Source organism: Anolis carolinensis, chromosome 2 (genome assembly GCF_035594765.1).
Source record: "Anolis carolinensis isolate JA03-04 chromosome 2, rAnoCar3.1.pri, whole genome shotgun sequence".
Taxonomy (NCBI): domain Eukaryota; kingdom Metazoa; phylum Chordata; class Lepidosauria; order Squamata; family Dactyloidae; genus Anolis; species Anolis carolinensis.
Window position 1 is genome coordinate 34,414,789 of NC_085842.1, and position 22,386 is coordinate 34,437,174.

At 42.7% G+C, this 22,386-nt stretch overlaps 1 protein-coding gene across 2 annotated transcripts in view; it reads left to right on the top strand.

Annotated features, from left to right (window-relative positions):
• Positions 1–333: 333 nt before the first annotated feature.
• LOC100563069 (laminin subunit beta-1) overlaps positions 334–22,386 on the top strand; it is an 86,827-nt gene continuing 64,774 nt past the window's right edge. The window contains exons 1-2 of one of the 2 annotated variants that reach the window (XM_062973772.1): positions 334–564; positions 15,260–15,312. In XM_062973772.1, coding sequence (XP_062829842.1) covers positions 15,273–15,312 — 40 coding nt within the window. In that variant the 5' untranslated portion in view covers positions 334–564; positions 15,260–15,272. Of the gene's footprint in view, positions 565–10,259; positions 10,523–15,259; positions 15,313–22,386 lie in introns of those variants that run through there. The other variant, XM_062973771.1, reaches the window with a different exon arrangement.

Consider the following 22,386-nt stretch of genomic DNA (forward strand, 5'->3'; position numbering starts at 1 on the left):
AATGGTCAGTGTAGATGGGGGCCAGGTCTAATTCAGGAAGTCTTTTCCTCCTCTAAATGCTGCAGTGCATTTCTGCTTGGCAGGCTAACTCCTTTGGCACTCACCTCCATCCGGCCACCTGCACACTTGTTCTCAGCAGCCAGTTCTCTCCAATGAGTCCCGCAGGCAGGCTCCTGTGTGTCCTTGTTGCAGGGTCACCTTCTTCCTCCGTGTGGCATTCGGCCGCTCCCTGCTTGGGAGGGGAACAGGGAGCGTCTCTACCTGGCCGGTTGCCTTACCTTGGCTCCGGTGCAAAAGCAGGGCCCATCCCTCCCTCCTTCCCTCCCATCGCCTGGCACAACACAGAGGGGAGGAGTAGGAGCTGCGGCAAGAAAGAAACCTTTCCCAAAGGACAGGCGTCTCTCTCTCTGCAGCTTTGGACATTCCTAAGTTTGGGAGCAGTGGCACATGTGAGCTGGGGCACTGGTGGCATGGGCAAGGTGTACTGTTGCTGCCACTAGACAGGAGCATCGCAGGCCCAGGTGCGCCCAAGGCCTGGAAGAAGCAGCAGGGACTCCTTCACAGGTAGGAGCTGGGAACTTTCACTCTCTCTGCCCACTTCTTTCCAGTTCCCTGGGCTGGCTGCCAACTGGCACACGGCTATTCTGGGCTTCCTTTTGTACTTCAAAGGCCTTTCTGCAAGCCAAACAGGTGGACACACCTTGTAATGGGCAAAGAGGGCAGGGAGAGAGTTTCGGAAAGAGGGTGATCAGATGCCAAAGGCGCTACTTTGCAAATTGCCTTTTTTACTTCTTAACTCAGGCCCCATCTACACTGTCACAAAAAAAAATCCAGATTTTTTATTGTGTCAGAAACAAATTGAGAATATCAGTGGAATGTCCAGGCTAGGAGAAGGAACACTAAATGTGTCTTTGATCTGCATTTAACAAATGTTGGATTTTATGCTTGTTTTTAATGTATGTTGCTATATAATATTATCATCAGTATCATTACAGTAGAGTCTCACTTATCCAACACTCGCTTATCCAAGCTTCTGGATTATCCAAGCCATTTTTGTAGTCAGTTTTTTCAATATATCATGATATTTTGGTGCTAAATTCGTAAATACAGTAATTACAACATAACATTACTGCGTATTAAACTACTTTTTCTGTTAAATTTGTTGAATAACATGATGTTTTGGTGCTTAATTTGTAAAATCATAACCTAATTTGATGTTTAATAGGCTTTTCCTTAATCCCTCCTAATTATCCAAGATATTTGCTTATCCAAGCTTCTGTTGGCCCGTTTAGTTTGGATAAGTGAGACTCTATTGTATATTTCTTGTATGGTTGAAGGCTTTCATGGTCGGAATCACTGGATTGCTGTGAATTTTCCAGACTGTATGGCCATGTTCCAGAAGCATTATCTCCTGAAGTTTCTCCTACATCTATAGCAGGCATCTTCAGAGGTTGTGAGATCTGTTGGAAACTAGGCCAGTGGGGTTTATATATCTGTGGAATGTCCAGGCAGGGAGAAAGAACCCATGTCTGTTTGAGGCAAGTATGAATGTTGCAATTGGCCTGCTTGATTAGCATTGAATAACCTTGCAGCTTCAAAGACTGGCTGCTTCCTGCCTGGGGAATCCGTTGTTGGGAGGTGTCAGGGGAATTCCATACAAGAAACCATCAGGGCTAGCTAACACCTCTCAACAAAGGATTTCCTCAGGCAAGAAGCAGCCAGGCTTTGAATCTGCAAGGCCATGAAATGCTAATTAAACTGGCCAATTCCAATAGTGACACTTGCTCCAAATAGGCAAGAGTTCTTTCTCCCACCCTGGACATTATTCCACAGATATATAAACCCCACTGGCCTAGTTTCCAACAGATCTCACAATCTCTGAAGATGCCTGCTATAGATGTGGGAGAAACTTAAGGAGAGAATGCTTCTGGAACATGGCCATACAGCCTGGAAAACTCACAGCAATCCAGTGATTCCGGCCATGAAAGCCTTCGACCATACAAGGAATATAATGATATTGATGATAATATTATATAGAAACATACATTAAAAACAAGCATAAAATCTAACATTTGTTAAATGCAGATCAAAGACACATTTAGCTAAACATTCCTTATGCGTATACTTTTTGGACCGGTATTTGATAGTTGCATTCTGCTAAGTGACATTGCGTATTGTTATGCATTGAGATTTTGGTACTAAACACTGACTGCAGGGGAGTACAATCATGCAGCAATCTATAATGCAGATTTGGTTGTAGAATATTACAATTCTGTAGCAAAGTAGCACAACATAACCAAAGTAGGTCTTCCAGCGTATGACGTTATGCCAAGTCTTTGCCGCAGGATCTTGGCGATAATTGAAAACATTTTTTAAAAAAGATTAAAACAATTTTGAAAGCCAGTTTTACAAGCAAGATATGAAAAGCTGCACATCCCCTGAAAGCTCAACATGGATTTCATTCAGATAAACTAAACTTGAGATGCTTTGCTGAAATCTTTTCTTCCAGATCCTAGATATGTGGTTTTCATTATTCGGTTGTGAAGGATGGCATCTGAGGCAAAAGCCTCATTTTTGCTGTAGGTTGATATTAAATCTGGCCAAACCTGGGTATTTTTTCTACACTGTGTTGCATATTGTGCTTGGAATGGTGTGTAAAATACAATTTAATTAAGCAAAAGAAAGCTGAATCAGGGACACACAATTGTGAATGATGACAAAAAGCATACCCATTAAAGCTTCGCTAGTTGTATTCAACAGGCAAGATGGGGATTCAGTCTCAAACTAAAATAAAATATAGTGTCTTTCTTGGCAGCCATTGAAATCAAGAAGCCTTAGAAGGAGATCTTTTTACCCAGTTGGGTCAACACTGTAGAATTAATGAATTTGGACACTGCCATGGCTTGATGTTATCAAATCATGGGAGCTGTAATTTTAAAAGGTCTTTAGTCTTCTCTGACAAAGAGTGCTGGTGCCTCACAAAACTACAACTCCCATACTTCATAGTATCTCAAACTGCATTAATTCTACCAGTGTAAGTGAACTGGATTGCTGTGATTTTTCCAGGATGTATGGCCATGTTCCAGAAGCATTATCTCCTGAAGTTTCACCCACATCTATGGCAGGCATCCTCAGAGGTTGTGAGGTGTTGGAAATTAGGCAAGTGGGGTTTATGTATCTGTGAAATGTCCTGAATGGGAGAAAGAACTCTTGTCTGTTTGAAGCAAGTGTGAATGCAGCAACTGGCACTGCAGATTAACTCAATCAGAGAAGTCAGCTGTAGCAGAGCACTTCATGAACCAACCTGGACACAGCATATCATTTGAGAACACAGAAATGCTGGACCACTCTAACAACCACCACGTTAGACGACACAGAGAAGCCATTGAAATCCACAAGCATGTGGACAATTTCAGCAGAAAGGAGGAAACCATGGAAATGAACAAAATCTGGCTACCAGTATTTTTTTTTTAAAAAACCCTCTAAAATCAGGACAGTAAATAAAAAACAACACTCAGATGACAGGGGAATTTCAGACAAGAAACAATCAGGGCCAGTTAACACCTCCAACAAAGGATTCCCCCAGGCAGCACGCCACCAGACTTTGAAGTTACCAGGCTAGTCAATGCTAATCAAGCTGGCCAATTGCAACATTGACAAGACAAGACAAGAGTTCTTCCTCCCACCCTGGACATTCCACAGATATATAAACCCCACTTGCCTAGTTTCCAACAGACCTCACAACCTCTGAGGATGCCTGCTATATAAGTGGGCAAAACGTCAGGAGAGAATGCTTCTGGAACATGCCCATACAGCCCGGAAAACTCACAGCAACCCAGTGATTCTGACCATGAAAGCCTTTGACAAAATATTGAACCTCTAGTTGTTTGCTTGGGTTTTAACCCATCCCCTCAAACCATGATTTATTAGACAGAAACCAGAATTAGAAACCATAGTCCACAGATGCTTTCCACAATCTGGTTTATCAAAATCATGTTACACCGTTACATCAGAACCCAGAAATAGGGCTTGTCTCCCAAACTGTCCATCCTGAAATAGGAGTTGACAGGAGGGTGGAAGAAAAGCAGATCTCAAATGGGAAAAAAACCCTTAAATCCTGATTTGTTTGTCATTTGCAAGACAATTTAAAACATAAAGAATGAACTCTGACGCTGCCCATAACATGAGTTTGACCCTCCTGGGTTCATGTAATCCCAACTTGAAGTGCAGAGCCTGGTAAAGTTACTTTTTAAAAGCAAAACACAGATTCCTCCAGCTAGCATGACCCCAAATTCAATCTTTTCAAATTTTGCCAGGGTCACCCATGAAGAAAGCTTCATGGCTGATCAAGGATGATTGACCTAAATAATCTCTTCTCTGTCCCTTGAGATAAGCTCTTGAGGCAAAGCAGAATACCACTGTAATGTTAGATACTTTTTCATAAATTGACAAAGACACATTTGCAAATGAAGTTTCTATTTTGGGAAAACACAAAGATCCACAGCTGGAGCTGCTGGGAAACATACTCTCACTTATATTATAGTGTGGTTTTAGTTTGGATGGGACTGCTCACCGATCATAGCTCAAAATGCCATCCCACAGGTGGAAAGGCTTGCTCTGTTGTGAAATACTGACTTTTCAAATATTATACATAACCATATGCAGAGCTCTGTGGAGTAAGGAAAAGGCTTGAAATAGGACCATGGCTTTGTTCATGGTTAAGGGTTGAGGCAGAAACCAAAAGCTCATGAGCTTTGCTTGCAAGATCTACTTGAAGGATTGCTTGCAGGTTGTTCATCCTTTCCCTGTTATTTACCCTTACCTTTCCATTTGTGTGATCGAGAAAGAGAAGGTTTTTTTCCTGCTTCTTGGCAGGGGCTGGGCTGAATGGCCCACGGGGTCTCGTACAACTCTATGACTCTATGATTTTAAGTGTTTGTCATTGTTCCTCTTCTTCCTGGAGAGAAATGACTGGTGGGATGCAACAGAGTTTTGTTTGGTTCTCCATGTTGAAATTCATTTTGTTAGTTTTGGTCGAACTCTCTAATCTGTCAAGGTCATTTTAGATTCTGGTCCTGTCCTTTAGAGTATTAGTTCTCCCTCCTAAATTGGTGTCATCTGTAAATCTGATAAATATGCTTTCTGTTCCATTATCCAAGTCATTGGTAAAGATGTTGAATACCATTGGGCCCAGGAGAGATCCCTATGGCACCCCACCACTCACTTCTCTCCACGATGAAGCTTGTTCATCAGCACTCTTTGGGTTCGACCAGTCAACCATCAATACAATGTCAATGTTCTGTATCATTAGGATGGGCTGAAACTAACAAAATGAAGTTCAACAGGGACAAATGGAAGATACTCCACTTAGGCAGAAAAAATGGAATGCAAAGATACAGAATGGGGAATGCCTGGCTCGACAGCAGTACAGCAGTGTGAAAAAGTCCTTGGCGTCCACATGGACAAGAAGTTAAACATGATCCAACAATGTGATGCGGCAGCTAAAAAAGCCAATGGGGTTTTGGCCTGCATCAATAGGAGTCTAGTGCCTAGATCCAGGGAAGTCATGCTCCCCCTCTATTCTGCCTTGGTCAGACCACACCTGGAATCACACTGTATCCAGTTCTGGACACTGCAGTTTAAGGGAGACGTTGGCAGGTTGGAAAGTGTCCAGTGGAGGGCAACTAAAATGATCAAGGGTCTGGAGATCAAGCCCTATGAGGAGCAGCTGAAAGAGTTGGGCATGTTTAGCCTGCAGAAGAGAAGGCTGAGAGGAGACATGATGAGGGCCAGGTATAAATATGTGAGGGGAAGTCATAGGGAGGAGGGAGCAAGCTTGTTTTCTGCTGCCCTGGAGACTAGGATGCAGAACAATGGCTTTAAACTACAGGAAAGGAGATTCTATCTGAACATCAGACTGTGGTGGAGGCTCCTTCTTTGGAGGCTTTTAAGCAGAGGCTGGATGGCATTTATCGGGGGGTGCTTTGAATGCGATTTCTTGCTTCTTGGCAGGAGGTAGGACTGGATGGCCCATGAGGTCTCTTCTAACTCTATTATTCTATGATTCTACTAAGGTTGGGGATCTTGGTTAGCTCTGGGGCACAATACTCTGATGTTGCAGTTGAATTATATTGCTGGTGTAGACAACCCCTGAATCATCCTGGCCTCCTAAGAAGAGAGAGGCTGACGCTTTGGAGCTTGGGTACCTATATCCACCCATTCCCAGCTGCTGCCAGGATTCTTTGCATCAGTGCAAAGGTATGTATTTGTGTTGAAAACCTTTGTGAACTGAAACAGCAAGACCAAGGAGAAAAAGGTGATGGATACATACATTTGGAACCCTTATGGCTTTGTGGGAGGGGAGCAGGGAGTGGAGGCCCCACATCACAATTCATGAGTCTTTCGTTGTATAAGCTCTAGCAGCTGTTTTTATAAGCTGGAAAAAACTCCCCAAGGGCTGATGATGAGCTTTCCACCAGCCCCAGCAGCAACATGCAACCTGGAAATCCTCTTCATGTGTCATGTGTGCTATAGCAAAGACTACTGGAGATGCAACCTCTAGCAAGAATGCTAGTAGATGAAATCTTCTAAGCTGAAATCTTCCATTTGCTATCCAGAGCTAAAACATAAATATATATTAGGCTGGAGTTTCACTTAAAAATGTGCCTGTTCTGATTTACACACAAATTCAACTTAAGAACAATACAGAACCTATGTTGTTCATAACCTGGGGAGTGCCTGTGCTCCAAAACTGTTTACCCTCTTCTCAGCGATTGCAATTTTTTTGTCTCCCCTTAAATTCTTGAAGGCCGCTAGAAGAGACTTTGCTTTTCTAGATCTGTGTGGGCTGCCCCATTCTAAGCTTATTTTCTCAGCCTGTGTTCACAGACCAGGGGAATCCTCCTGCCAAGCCGGTGCCAAAGGAGGAGGCTACATCCAGTTCCAAGAATAGCACAGTTTTTTTCTGCCTGGAGAAGCCCTTGGTGAAGACCCCGGGGTTTGGGGAGGGGAGGCACCGACTGTTTCCCACCCTGCCCCCTCTGTCCCATTCCCATCCAAGCCGAAGGGAGGCTGGACACTAGGGAACGCCGCTTAGAGAAGGGGAGGATGAGCTATTCTGGGTGCTATTATGGGAAAGCCTGGTGCAAGACACAACAAGTGCATTCCTGCCGGGCTGCTGCCAGGCTCCCTGGGAACCGGCTGTGATGGCTGATGCTGGGCAGAGCCTGGGCTGGACCGACTCCTTTGTCCAAACACATCCCCATTTTCAGACCAGGGAAGGTTACGCTCTGCTTTTCATGGCACCGTCTTAAAGCTCCCTTCGCCACAGGGCCATGACCCCTTGTCCCAGCCGGAGGGATAGGCAACCGGAGATGTTGACCTTGCTTGGCATGTTATTAAAGGGAAATGGGCTTCTCTCTGAAAGACATGGAGCAGAGACGAGGCAACGGAAACAATCCTGCACCCCATGTTTTCTGAAAGTCTCTCAGAACAGAACTCCATAGAAGAGCCTGGAAGCAAAGCGTTACAAGTATAATAGATTCTTAGGCCCTTTCCACACAGCTGAATAAAATCCCACATTTTCTGCTTCGAACTGGAATATATGGCAGTGTGGACTCAGATAACCCAGTTCAAAGCCGATATTGTGGGATTTTCTACTCTGATATTCTGGGCTTTTTGGCTGTGTGGAAGGGTGCTCAATTAAACAGAAGTCAAGCAACTGGCAAAAAAATCCTAAAGAAATAATACTTTTAATAAAATCACAGCACTGATTTTATTTTTCAAAAAACCATGTTATGTAAATTTAAGACAGCCTTTATCTTAATTTGCTTTTACTCTATTTCAATATTAATACCAAGTCAATACAGAGTTTATGGTATGGTATGGTATAGTATAGTATGGGGTATAGTATTAACTAGGCCTATTTGAATGGTAACTCTCAAGCAACTGGAAACTACACCATCTAGCAATCTCAACCTCTGAGGATGCTTACCATAGATGTGGGCGAAACGTCAGGAGAGAATACTTCTGGAACATGGTGTTGTCGACCGCGTTTCTAGGGGATCGGGCCCCTTAAGGAGAGAGCCGATCCGGTCCTGAGAGAATGGACCTTGGCGGAGCCAATAGGAGAATATGAGCCGCAATACAACCTGGAGCCGAAATGAAGAAGGTCCGCCAAAGTTGAAGGAAAATCCGCCAAGGAGTCTTTATTGAGCGATTCAGCTGAAAAGGACACTAGTAGCGATCATTCAGTCTACTAGCGTATCATATGTTTCAAATAAAGCCATATTTATACAATGTTTCGGTCTGACAGCCCTTTGAATTTCCCGCCCCGCTCCCCTGCCCATCTGATCGCGGATAGGCTAGAAAGTTGAACGAGGCGGGCTTTCGTTTCCCGCCTTGCTCTGCTGGCCCAATGGGGAGCCGCTTTTTGTCCCCACTCGGGCCAATCAGAGAGGAGGAGGCGGGAGCTATTGAAACAATGAAGTGACAGGGCAGGAAATATCAGATTAGTCCTTGCCCGGCCGATTTCTAAAGGGATTAATGACAGTCATCAGGGGTTCCTGTCATGTACACTGATTTCAGATATGCCTTAAGGTGTCAGGGGGGAAGTAAGGATGGGTGGCAATGGGCGCAGCAGGGCGTCTTCCTGAGACGTCCTGGTTTTCCCTTTGGAGGAGATATGACAATGTTTGCCTTGAGGGCGAATCACCTTTTATTCGGCGACCCAAGCCCTATATTGTCCATGCAATCTGATTCTGATTAGGTTATGCGGCAGCGGATTAACCTTTTGTTTTGGGGAGGTAAACCTGGGTCATAGGAGCTGGGGTTCATGTTGGGGTCAAAATATTTCCCATTTGATTTCATGATTTGCCAATTATGTGAAATAAAATGAAAAATAAAATAAAGTTGGAATATAAACCCTGCTGGGAAAAATACATATTTTCCGGGGATCCCAAAGAGTACAAATACATATAGGCAGATAGATAGATTTCATGGAAATAAGGGAGAATCCATAAAAGTGAGTTACATTGCATAAAGGGGAATCATGAGTGATATAAACAATTGAAAATATTTGATAAGAACGAAGTTCATAACATCTGGAGAACCCAATATGGAAATTCATAAAAGTGGAGTTTTAGCAGCATGATTTTACAATTCATGAAGTTGTTATCTCTTGCCTCAGAGTGCAGGGATAATCCACAGTAAACTCCAGTAAAAAGTCTCAATCACCTTCTACTATAAATATATGGAATATAGAACATAAAGTCTTGATTTTTGAACTATCTTTTACAAAGTCCTGGGGGGGGGGGGTGGTGGTCACCTCGATCACAATGGCCACACAGCCCGAAAGACATACAACAACCCTGTGATCCCGGCCATGAAAGCCTTCGACAACACAATCTCAATGAGTGTCGGGTATCTAAGGCCCATTCTACACAACTTCTAAAATCCACATTATCTGCTTTTAACTGGATTATATGGTAGTGTGAACTCAGATAATCCAATTCAAATCAGATAATGTGAATTTTCTGCTTTGCTAACCCTGGTTATCTGGCAGTGCAGAAGGCGTCTACTGTAGTTGTAGTTTAACAATGTCTCGCCCTTTTCTACATTCGTCCAGTGCTGTCTACCAATCCCCATAGGTGCAGGTTAACTCAGTCTGGATTCACACTGCCCTATAATGCATATTGAATTTGCCACAGAAATTATCAGATTTTTTGACTGTCAAGTCCTTTGCTTTGGCTTCCTAGGGCTTGTGTCCAGATGACAAGTCCCCCTGGTGCGGTGTGATTGGGGATGCATCTACACTGTAGAATGAACAAGGTTTGACACCACTGCACCACTGCTATTGCTCAAAGCTCTGGATTTGTGGGAGTTGTCAGTTTACAAGGTCTGTAGCCCTCTTTGCCAAAAAGTGCTGGTGCATCACCAAACTACAGCTCCAATGATTCCATAGCACTGAGCCATGGCAGTTCAAGTGGTGTCGAACTGCGTTAATTCTACATTGTAAATGCACCCTGGGACTCAACCAAAAACTTTGTATTTTGGTCCTTGGAAGGGCGAATCGTCTACCCTTTCTCTCCACCCAGTGAGGCAGCTCTGGCAGGCCTGTGCCGGCAAGTGGGGCAGGCGCTGTGTGTGCCGTGGAGCAGAAAGAATAGGCTGTGACATTCCCGTAGCTTAGAGACCGTTAGTCCCTTTCAGCGTCCCAGCTCCATTTGAATAAAAATCAGTCTCCAGCCCCGCTTGCCCACACGGAGAGAGGGGGGTTGGGAAGAGCCGGGTTATTTTTACCCGTTGCCACTTACGTTCGCACGGCCGGAGTTCTCACGCCGGCTGGACAGCAGCAAATGGGGACACCTCTGTGGGGCAAGAGAGGACTTCCTTGGTGATTTGCAGGTCCAGGAATGGGGAGAAGCCATACACTCTCTCTGCGAAATCCCACTTGCCTCATGTCCCAACTTGAAGAGGGAAATGAAGCCGCACCAGACAAGACCAGGGGAGCCTCACCTTGGATGTGAGTACAAGAGCATCCAGTGGCTTCTTGGACTGAAAGGACTGAGTTGGCTCTCTCTATACTTCTATGAACTCTATCTCTCTCTATCTGTATTTTCTGATCATATCTGTTGCCCAAGCAAGACAGAATGAAATCTCAGCTACTAAGGGTATATATTGAGATGATTAAGATACTTTCTATCCCTGATTGAGATACTTTCTGTATATGTTACATCATGAGTTTCCTGCTACAGTAGAGTCTCGCTTATCCAACATTCTGTATTATCCAACATTCTGTATTATCCAACACAGTTTGCCTTTTAGTAGTCAATGTTTTTGTAGTCAGTTTTTCAATACATTGTAAAGTTTTGGTCGTAAATTCGTAAATACAGTAATTACTACATAACGTTATTGTGTATTGAACTGCTTTTTCTGTCCATTTGTTGTAAAACATGATGTTTTGGTGCTTAATTTGTAAAATAATAATGTAATTTGACATTTAATAGTCTTTTTCTTCATCCCTCCTTATTATCCAACATTTTCGCTTATCCAATGTTCTGCCGGCCTATTTATGTTGGATAAGTGAGACTCTACTGTATTTGTGGTAGGAGGGAATGACATGATCTTCTAGGGTCATAGGGTGGATGGTGTTTGTTTCAAGGTTTGTGGGTTTGATTGGATTTTTAAAATGGGGATGGTTAATATGGGAAATCTGTGGTCTGACCATAGGCAAGTAGGTGGAGTTAAACTGGGTAAAATGCCTCTATTTGAGGGCCATGTGTTGCTAGTGACTGTGTTATTTCAGATTTACACACAACTTACAGCTCCTCACACATAGTTCTCCCAAATCATAGGGTAACCCTCTTTTCACATGATGTTTATTTAATCACAACTTTGGGTGCATCTACACTGTTGAATTAATGCAGCTTTCCACCATTGTAGCTGCTATGGCCCTGTACTAATGAATCATAGGAGCTGTAGGTTTAGGAAGTCTTGAGCCTTCTGTACCACAGAGTGCTGGTGCCTCATTAGACTACATCTTCCAGGATTGTATATCATGGGACCATGACAGTTAAAGCGGCATCAAACTGTATTAATTCTACAATGTAGAAGCACCCATCTAATGTGGACCCTTTCCTTTCTACACTATTCCCTCATCCCACCCCAACAGCTTCTCACATAAAGGTAAAGGTAAAGATTTTCCCCTGACATTATGTCTAGTTGTGTCCAACTCCATGGGTTGGTGCTCATCTCCATTTCTAAGCCGAAGAGCCAGCTTCGTCCGTAGACACCTCCAAGGTCATGTGGCCGGCATGGCTGCATGGAGCGCCATTACTTTCCCTCTGGGGCGGTACCTATTTCTCTACTCACATTTGCAAGTTTTCGAACTGCTAGGTTGGCAGAAGCTAGGGCTAACAGCAGGAGCTCACCTCACTCCCTGGATTCAAATCACCGACCTTTCAGCCAGCAAGTTCAGCAGCTCAGCGGTTTAATCCACTGCGCCACCAGGGGCTCCTCTCACATGCAAAATAAATCTGTCATGTGAGGCTGCCAAATCTTGCTATCTAGGCTGAGCAAGAGATGACAACTTTTCCACTGAGTTTCTTGAGATTCCTGCCTTCCAGAGGGCCTATTTCAATTTCTGGACATTTCCCAATAGCCCATTCCATTCATACTACACGTGGCCTCTTCTCTTCCTATTGTCACAATTCACCATCTGGAATCAGGAGCCCCTGATTAAACCCAGTGGATTAAACCCTTGTGCCGGCAGGACTGTTGACTTGACGTTTGGGTTGCTGACCTGAAGGTTGCTGGTTAGAATCCAGATAGATATCCAGATATCAGCCCCAGATCCATGCGGGGACATGAGAGAAGCCTCCCACAAAGTTGGTAAAACATCAAAAAATATCTGGACATCCCTTGGGCAATATCCTTGCAGACAGCCAATTTTCCCACACCAGAAGTGACTCACAGTTTCTCACATTGCTCTTGACATGGAAAAGAAATCACAAGATTTAGACAAGAAGGAATTGGATGCCTAGGAATGTGTGGTGGTCTCTCCAGGTCTGGGGAACTGAAGGGCTAAGACAGTGGGACTCCCCGTTTGGAGGTGGCAAACACTGAATAGGTCAAAGACATGCTACAATTATTTGTTGAATGACCAAGAGATAAAGAGAGATTATGTCAATCCCATTGGCTGTTAAATATGGGACGCTGATTAATTAGGCAACTAGTATTTTGAGACAGCTGTCTATAAATGTTCCTGTAGTTCACCAGTATCCTTGTTGCTCACAGCCAGTATTTCCTAGTGACATATGTAGGGCCTTATCACACTAGAACTGAAAGAGTAGGCAAAGGCTATGCATCCTATCTGAAATTCTGTGACTACTTCCTGCATAATTCTGTGGCTTGTAGTTTAGTGAGACCCAGGACCTATCTGGCTAAGCATTTTAAAGGTCTTTCCCCTAAACGACAACCCCCAGAATCCCCAGCCAACAGGAGCCTGGATCCTAGCTGTACCATTTTTCAGCCAATCAGAGGCTGACGTGGGTGCTCTGGATAGCTGTTAAATGTGAATAAATGTTTTCTGTATTTTGCATTGGGTTAGGTCAGATCTTTGAGAGCACAGATTCTATTCCGATCTTCTTTTGCGCCCAAAAGAATCCACCTCTGTTGTTGTTGTTGTCTTCAGACACAATTTGTGTCTTAATCTGGTCTTTGGAGTAGCAAAGCTCGCCGGGCTCCAACCCCCAACCTGCGGTCTTAGCTGAAATCATTCATTAGTAGGAGGAGCTAGTGTTTCTATTATCCTAATGATTGGACTGGCTATGATTAACCATACTGGCTTATTACTTATTGACTTCTCTTACCTGAATTGCTGACTTGTTATGACCAGTCCTGGACTGCCTGATGTTCACTCTCTTGTTTCACTTTTCATTGTGTTGATAACTTGGGACTTACTGGAGCTGAATTAACTACGTAATAACTCTTACACCCCAACCACCTGGTTCCTTGGTCACTTGCTGTCATATGTTGTCTTTGGTGATCTGGCATTTCCCTTTTTTAGAGATGTGAAAACTGGAGGTGGGCAACACACAGAGACAAGAGTGGGAGGATGGGAATGAGAATACTTGGGAAGGAAAAATGTTCTTTTTTATTATTGATGACCCTCTCGTTGCAACCACATTTCATTTTCCAGTGGGAAACCAAGATAACATTGGGAAAACAATTTTATATGTAATATTTTTTGACAGAATAATATAGTTTTAAAACGAATGCTTTTATCTACACTGTATAGTGTGAAGATTTCTAGACAAGATAGCCTGCTGCTTTAGAGACGGATAATTTCCAAGTATATTACAGATATGCAATACATTTGAATGTATTTCTGTTCCTGTGAAGATAATATCCTCCAATTGTCCTAGTTTGGCTGAGACAGTCCTGATTAATGCTCCATAGTCTCACTTTATAGCTGCTTTAAAATGTCCCAGGACTTTTCCACACAGCCATTTGATCCAGAATATCAAGGCAGAAAATCCCACAATATCTGCTTCAAACTGGGTTATCTAAGTCCACACGGCTATATATTCCAGCTCAAAGCAGAGAATGTAGGATTTTATTCAACTGTGTGGATGGGGCCCCAGTTTCTTTCTCTTTATATGACCCTTCTACACTTCATATAAAAGACATATTATCCGTTTTAAACTGTATTATATGGAAGTGTAGATTTATATAATCCAGTTCAAAGCATATAATGTGGATTATCTGATGTGATAATCTGAATTATAGAAGGGGCCACAGTAGGACCAGGCAAAAACAAACTACTGCATCCTTTCCTTGCTTGTATGTTCTGCATATTGATAACTTTTGCCATCCTGATCCTATGCTGATATGGTTTTGCTATACATGTTCTGGTTTTCATCTGTGAAATATTGGAAGATAGGTCAGATCTGTGCACTTACTAAGGCCCTTTCTGCACTGTCATATAATTCAAATTATCAAAGCAGATAATCCACATTATCTGCTGCGAACTGGATTATATGAGTCTACACTGCCATATAATCCAGTTCAAAGCAGATAATTTGGATTTCATATGGCAGTGTAGAAAGGGGCTTAGAACTGGCTTTCTCTGTCTTTCCAGTTTGACTATATGTATAATGTTGGTGTATATTCTATGGCATCCATTTATTTGAAGCACCAGTCCTGCAAGCATCAATACCACGAATGAGCAAACTTCGGCCCTCTGGATATTTTGGACTTCAACTCCCACAATTTCTAATAGCCGGTAGGTTGTTAGGAATTGTGGGAGTTGAAGCCCAAAACACTTGGAGGGCCGAAGTTTGCCCATGCCTGGTCTATACAGGCAGAAGCTACTCTAAATAAAGTGGGTCCTTTTCAGCGAAAATGCACTGGATTGTGTCTTCACTGAACTTTTATAAACATTCTAAACAGTACAAATGTAAATGTTGATTAGGATGTCAAGAATGTATTTTATGTTCATGATATAATGCAAAAAGATATATGTGATAAGAAACTCTTCCTGAGTTTTTTAGTGAGATTGTTTCTCTGGGACGTCGGAATTCCGAGGAATTTTTTATCTTGTGATTAGCAGAAAGACACAACAATTTAAAGTTTTTTCCCATTCACACATAAGCCCTTAACTGACATTAGTTTTCCCAGTTATGGGGGAAGCATAGTAGGAGAACTTTAGGATTTTGAGCTAGAGCTCCATACTTTCTTCTTTTTTTCCTCTTTCCAGGTTGAAAACCTTGATGTTGCCAATGCCACTGCTGCTCTACTTGCTTCTCTGGGGTAAGTGCTGATGCCAATCCCTTTGGGGTTTGAGCTGTTACTGTAAATGAACATCTCCCAGATGTGCAAGACTTTATATACGTTTGTCTGCTGTTCTGTCTTGGGGGACTTAGTCTATTATAGCTGCCTTTTTATAAAGCCTAGAGTAGGTTCATGGACCCTGGAAGAGGGGGAGTTTTATACTGCTTGAATGGATCCCCAGATGAAGCTGGCTCTACACTGTAGAATTAATGCTGTTTGGTCTCTTGCTGTTTAAGGAAGGACTACAGTTGTGAAGTGGAAGTCCCATCTACACGGCCATTTATTGCAGTTTTTCAGCTTTATAAATGTGTTGATTATACTTAGGCCTCTTGCACACTACCATATAATCTTCTACACTGCCATATAATCAATTGCAAGGTGGCACAATGGGGGCTGCAGTGGCACAGTGAGTTAAACCCTTGTGCCGCTGAATCTGCTGACCTAGAAAGGTTGGCAGTTCGAATTCGTGAGATGGGGATGAGCTCCTGTCTGTCAGCCCTAGCTCCTTGCTAACCTAGCAATTCAAAAATATGCAAACGTGAGTAGATAAATAGGTTCTGCTTCTGTGGGAAAAGGCAAAGAGATGCTCCAAGCAATCTTGCCAGCCACATGACCAGGAGGTAACATCGCAGACTCCTCATCTTGAAAATGGAGAAAAGAGCACTTCCCAGAGCCAGAAATGAGCACCGCCTACAAAGCTGGAAATGAAAGGAGAAGCATTTGCTTTTGTTTGTGTTTGTGTGTATATTACTGTAAAGAGCTGTTCAGCAGAGGAACTCCCTGCCTCAGAGTGTGGTGCTCCTTCTTTGGAGGCTTTTAAACAGAGGCTGGATGGCTATCTATCGGGGATGCTTTGAATGTGATTTTCCTACTTTGTGGCAGGGGGTTGGACTGGATGGTCTCTTCCAACTCTATGACTCTATGATTCTGTGTACAGGCATTGAATGCTTGCCTATGTATATAATTGCTGTAATCCGCTTTGAGTCCCCTAGGGGAGAAGGGCGGAATATAAATAAAGTGGATTACTATTGTTAAAGCAGAAAATCCACACTGTCTGCTTTGAACTGGATTATATGAGTCTACTCTGCCATTTAATCCAATTCAAAGCAGACAATTCGGATTTTATATGGCAGTGCAGCAGGGGCCAGGCCCCTGGTGGCACAGTGTGTTAAAACGCTGAGCTGCTGAGCTTGTGGACCAAAAGGTCCCAGGTTCAAATCCCGGGAGCGGAATGAGAGTCCGCTGTTAGCCTCAGCTCCTACCAACCTAGCAGTTCGAAAACATGCAAATGTGAATAGATCAATAGGTACCGCTCCAGCGGGAAGGTAACGGTGCTCCATGCAGTCATGCCGGCCACATGACCTGGAGATGTCTATGGACAACGCCGGCTCTTCGATTTAGAAATTGAGATGAGCACCAATCCCCAGAGTCGGTCACGAGTGGACTTAACATCAGGGGAAACTTTTACCTTACCTTTACCTGCAGAAGGGGCCTTAGGATCCCTAAGAAGGAAAATTCATTTCTGGAAGAGTTATAATGGGAAAAAGGTGTCTCTGTTGAAGCTTTATCTCCAATCCTTGTTTCCACAACAAGCCAATTTTTTCAAAATCAAATTACCACATGGACAGAAAGTGAGGTGAAATCTTCTGAACAGGGGCACAGACAGCAAAACAAACCCTACAGAGGTGTTAGTCCTTTCCTATTCTATCCAAAGCTAATATAAATATGTATATTGAGCTGGAGTTGCACTTAGAAATGTGCCTATTTTGACATACATACAAATTCAACTTAAGAACAAACCTACAGGACTTATCTTGTTCAAAACTTGGGGATTGCCTGTACAGTGGTTTTGAAGAAAGTGACATCATTAATGCTTTGGAAAAAAATCCTAGTGCTGCAATTCTCTGCACTGTCCTTACTTTTCCTCTGACACTCCATGTTTTGCACGTGGCAAATAAAACAGAGTGGTAGATTGACACAAGCCGTTGTAGATCTGTGCCAGTTTTCAAACCCGTTCAGTAAGAACTTGCAGGCAGCAACCTGCTTTGACACATGCTGTGCAGAAGTCATGCCTGGCAGGCCCTTTATGAATGAGACGCTGCAGGGGCTGGAAGGAGACAGACGTGGCTGAACCTGCCCTCCATCAACAGAGGTTTTCTCAGGGCCCTTCCACACAGCCATATCACCCAGAATATCAAGGCAGAAAATCCCACAATATCTGCTTTGAACTGGGTTATGTGAGTCCACACTGCCATATATTCCAGTTCAAAGCAGAAAATGTGGCATTTTATTCAGCTGTGTGGAAGGGGCCCTGGTCTCCAGAGCAGCAGAAAATCCATGGATTTGATTTAAAATACTGTATCTAGGTTTCCAGTTTGATTATTTCATCAGTTTCTTCTAGTAACGCTGGAGAATCTAGGGATTTTTTGAGAAAACATCTCTCTTGGAATATGTTTACTTTTTCATTATTCGTTCATTGGGTTGCTGTGAGTTTTCCTGGTTGTATGGCCATATTTCAGAAGCATTCTCTCCTGACATTTCACCTGCATCTATGGCAGGCATTCTCAGAGGTTATGAGGTCTGTTGGAAACAAGGCAAGTGGAGTTTATATATCTGTGGAATGTCCAAGGTGGGAGAAAGAACTCTTGTCTGCTGGAGGCAAGTGTAAATGTTGCAATTGACCAGCTTGATTAGCATTGCTTCAAGGTCTGGCTGCTTACTGCCTGAGGGAATTCTTTCTCCCCCACTGAACATTCCACAGATATATAAACCCCACATGCCTAGTTTCCAACAGACCTCACAACCTCTGAGAATGCCTGCCATAGATGTGGATGAAACGTCAGAAAAGAATGCTTGTGGAACATGGCCATACGGCCCGGAAAGCTGACAGCAACCCATTGATTCTGGCCATGAAAGCCTTCGACAACACATATTCTTTCATTGTATTTTAATTGTATTTACCCATGACAAAAATATTTAATTGTTTTCTTATTTTTATATTCATAAATTTTATATGTATTTAGCTTTGTTTTTAAATTACATCGTTTATTGTCATAACTTGTTAGCTGCCTTGAGTCCCTATGGAAAGAAAGATGGGGAGAAAATAATAATAATAATAATAATAATAATAATAATAATAATTTGGTGCATCTGCACTGTAAAATTAATGTAGTTTGATGCCACTTTCACTGCCATGGCCCATGGGAGTTTTAGTTTTCCAAGGTCTTTAGCCTTCCTGCCAAAGAGGGTTGGTGGTGCCTCACCAAACTACAACTCCCAGCATTCCACAGCATTGAAAGTGGTGCCAAACTGCATTAATTCTACAGTGAAGGCGCACCCTACAACATTTTTTTAAAAGACACCTTGTTATTGACATATTGACATATTTATTTATTTATTTGCTACATTTATATGACACCCTTCTCACCCTGAAGGGAACTCAGAGCGGCTTACAAATTAAATTTACATACAATATTATATTATTACCATAGTACAATACTGGTAATAAATTACTATATTGTACTGTATCAATATATTGTAATCTTATTAGTAATATTACATGTAAAATATAATATATAATTAATATTAAGCATGTAGCAATTTCCCCATGATGATTGTGTTTCATCAGTTAGCTTTCCTGTTTTGTATCTGTAAAGTCAGGGGGAAAGTGGGTGAATTAGTACATTTATGGGACTTTTGAAGGCTTTCAGTGGCAGAGGGAAGAGTGGGCTTCAGTCACTGTATTCTCCCTTTCTCCCTCCCTCCTGCTTCTTTGAAATTCATGACTTTTATGTGCCAGGCGAAGTAGTTCTGGTATGTACCGGGCATGCCTCTGGCCTCATGTTTTGGTTAATCATTGGCAAGAACTGTGGGTGGGGTCGGTGAGTCTTGGATGCTGCTGAAAAGAAGAATTGGTTTAGGAACTGCTAAGAAACCCAGCAGGGAGTGGGCAGTGCTTCTGAGGGTGCATCTACACTGTAGTGTTAATGTGGTTTGATTGCCATGGCTCAGTGCTATAGAATCTTGTGATGTATAGTTTGGTGAGGCAGCAGCACTCTTTGGCAGGGAAGGCTAAAGACCCACACTGCCCATGGTTTCATAAGCATTGAGCCAGGGCAGTTCAAGTGGTGTCAAACTACGTTAATACTACAGTGCAGATGCACCCTAGGACCAAACTGGGTCTAGAGAAGCATGTTGAGGATGGTAGCTGCCAAGTGGCGCTCCTTCTGCTAGAATTGCTATGTGGCTGGCATAGAAATTGCTCTACTTTAGAGTTCTTGCAAAGAGATCTAGCTGGGTTTCTGTGACATGCACACATTACAAAAACTCAGGCATGTGTGTTCATGTGTTTACTGTATATACTCATGTATAGGTCTAGAAACAGTAGTCCAAAAATCAGTTCCAGAAACATGGGCTGAGTTAACCATGGGTCCATGTGAGTACTCCATCTAGGCTCTCATAGAAATAAAAGGAACATCCCCTTCTCTGAATAACATCTGACTTACATATGACTTATAGTTAAGCATGGGGGTGAGATGACAGGAAGTGAGAGAAATCTACCTCTAGGAAGGGAAATTCACAGCTAAAAGAGTTATCATGGGGGAAAGGTGACTCAACTGGAGCTTTATCACCAGTTCTTGTTTCCACAACAAGCTAAATATTTTGAAATCCAATTATCACAGGGGAAGTGAGGTGAAATTTTCTGAACATGGGCACAGACAGCAAAATAAACACCACAAGGGTGTTAACCCTTCCCTATGCTATCCAAAGCTTACATATATAAGCTTTATATGAGCATAAAGTGTATGGCTGGAGCTACACTTTAAAAACGTACCTCTTCTGACTTACATACACATTCAACTTAAAACCTACAGAACCTATCTTGTTCATAACTTGGGGATGGCTCGTAGTGAAAGGTCCAAGGTTTATCCATCCTTGGAAAACCTAAAAGAAGCACCGATCCCGTCAGTTTTCTTGGCCGTGGTGCTTCTTCTCTCCTTGAGAGTCTGAATAGAGGTCACTGACTCCCCAAGGCAATTGTTGTATCTCAGAGCAGGAACACCTCTGTACTTAACCACTATACCAGTCCGGTATAAATCAGTAAGCAGTTTATTGAAGAATATATAAAAGGTAAAGCAGTAAAATGGTAAAAACAAGTTAGTCCAAAGATATGCAATAGTCCAAGAATATAAAATAACCAGATAAACAAGGCAGCATAAAATCCAATACACAGAACTCCAGAATAATCCCTTAGACCTGGAAAACAGAAACTTGAATAGCTGAAAACATGAAACTAGATATTCCCTTGACTATGGCTTGATTCAAGATGTTCATTAAATTATTTCACCCTTTCATATAAAGCTTTTCCTGTCATGAAATTATTTCATTTACTTTTATAAGTAGATAAGGGTCTCTTAGCTAACAAGCACGATGACCTTGGATGCACTTGAGAACTCGCCCAAAGTTTATGGAAGTTCTGCCTCCTATCTCCTGGCTCATTAGTGTCTTCACCTGGCAATTCATCTTCAGAACTCACTTCTCTAGAAAAAACTGTTCTGGGCCCCCTTCAGGATTGTGGCCTTCAGAAACTACAGGAGAGACACAACGCTGATTCACAGGCTCAGCAATGCCAACATCAGGCTGCCTAATAGGCCCAGAGTCCCCACTGAGATCAGGTACAGGCACAATCAAGGCCCAGACTTTCCATTGAGATCAAGTACAGGTTGATCAAAGGCTGAACTACAACAGCAATATTGGTACTTTCCCCTCTCCACGGAATGACACCTGACATCCATGGTCCATATCAAACACCATAATTTTGACTTATACAGTAGAGTCTCACTTATCCAACACTCACTTATCCAAAGTTCTGGATTATCCAACGCATTTTTGTAGTCAATGTTTTCAATATATCATGATATTTTAATGCTACATTTGTAAATAAAGTAATTGCTACATAGCATTAATACGTATTGAACTACTTTTTCTGTCAAATTTGTTGTATAACATCATGTTTTGGTGCTTAATTTGTAAAATCATAACTTAATTTGATGTTTAATAGGCTTTTCCTTAATCCCTCCTTATTATCCAACATATTCGCTTATCCAACGTTCTGCCGGCCCGTTTATGTTGGATAAGTGAGACTCTACTGTACTTGTGATTGATTTATATATGAGTGTATACGGTACAGTGCTCCCTCACTTATTGCTGGGGTTAGGTTCCAGGACCACCCGCAATAAGTGAAAATACACTATTCTAAGTCTTTATCAACCAATCGTGTGTTGATAAATTGCCTCCTTCTCCTCCCGTTGCCGCTTGGGCTCCTTTTCTCTCCCTTCGGCCTCTCCTTCCTCCCTTCCTTAGGCTGTAAATTGTAATTTTTTATGATTTATAATATTCTTTTAGAGTTTATTGAAAAACCGCAAAACAGTGAATCCGCGAAAAGTGAACTGCGAAGTAGCGAGGGAACCCTGTAATTGCTTTCTTGGACTACAACCCCCCAAAAGCCCCTTCCAACCAGCATAGGCAACGTCCGATTCTTCCAGATTGTAGGATTCAAGGCTATGTTGTCCAAAATGCAACTTTTTAAACAGTGTCAAGCCTACATGCATCTCCACTATGGCTGAAATTGCACGTTATCCGACTTGATCAGGTTCTAGGTTTGTTTGCATTTCAGCCACTGCTTTGAGAAAGTAGCGATATCCGTGAGAGCTGTAGTTTCCTGCAGCCTGGCGGGTAGCATTAAGAATTCATTAGCTGTTGCCACTTTCCCCTTGGCATATGTACACCTTTGCCATGTTATTCTGGTCCTGGCACATCCATGCCCCTTTCTGATCTGAAGACTGATGGAGAAGGTCATAGGCAGGTCAGTGCTATGTTCTGCCAGAACTAACAAGCACCCTTTGTGCTCTAGCATTAAAAGCTTGGGCATGTGACAGACCTTTTCCTGCTGACGCCGAGGAGCATAAGGTGTAGCAGGAAGAGAAGGAGGAGGGGTCCCTACTTCTCCAATCTCAATAGTAGGATTGACTTTTTCATTAAGCAGGAGGCAGC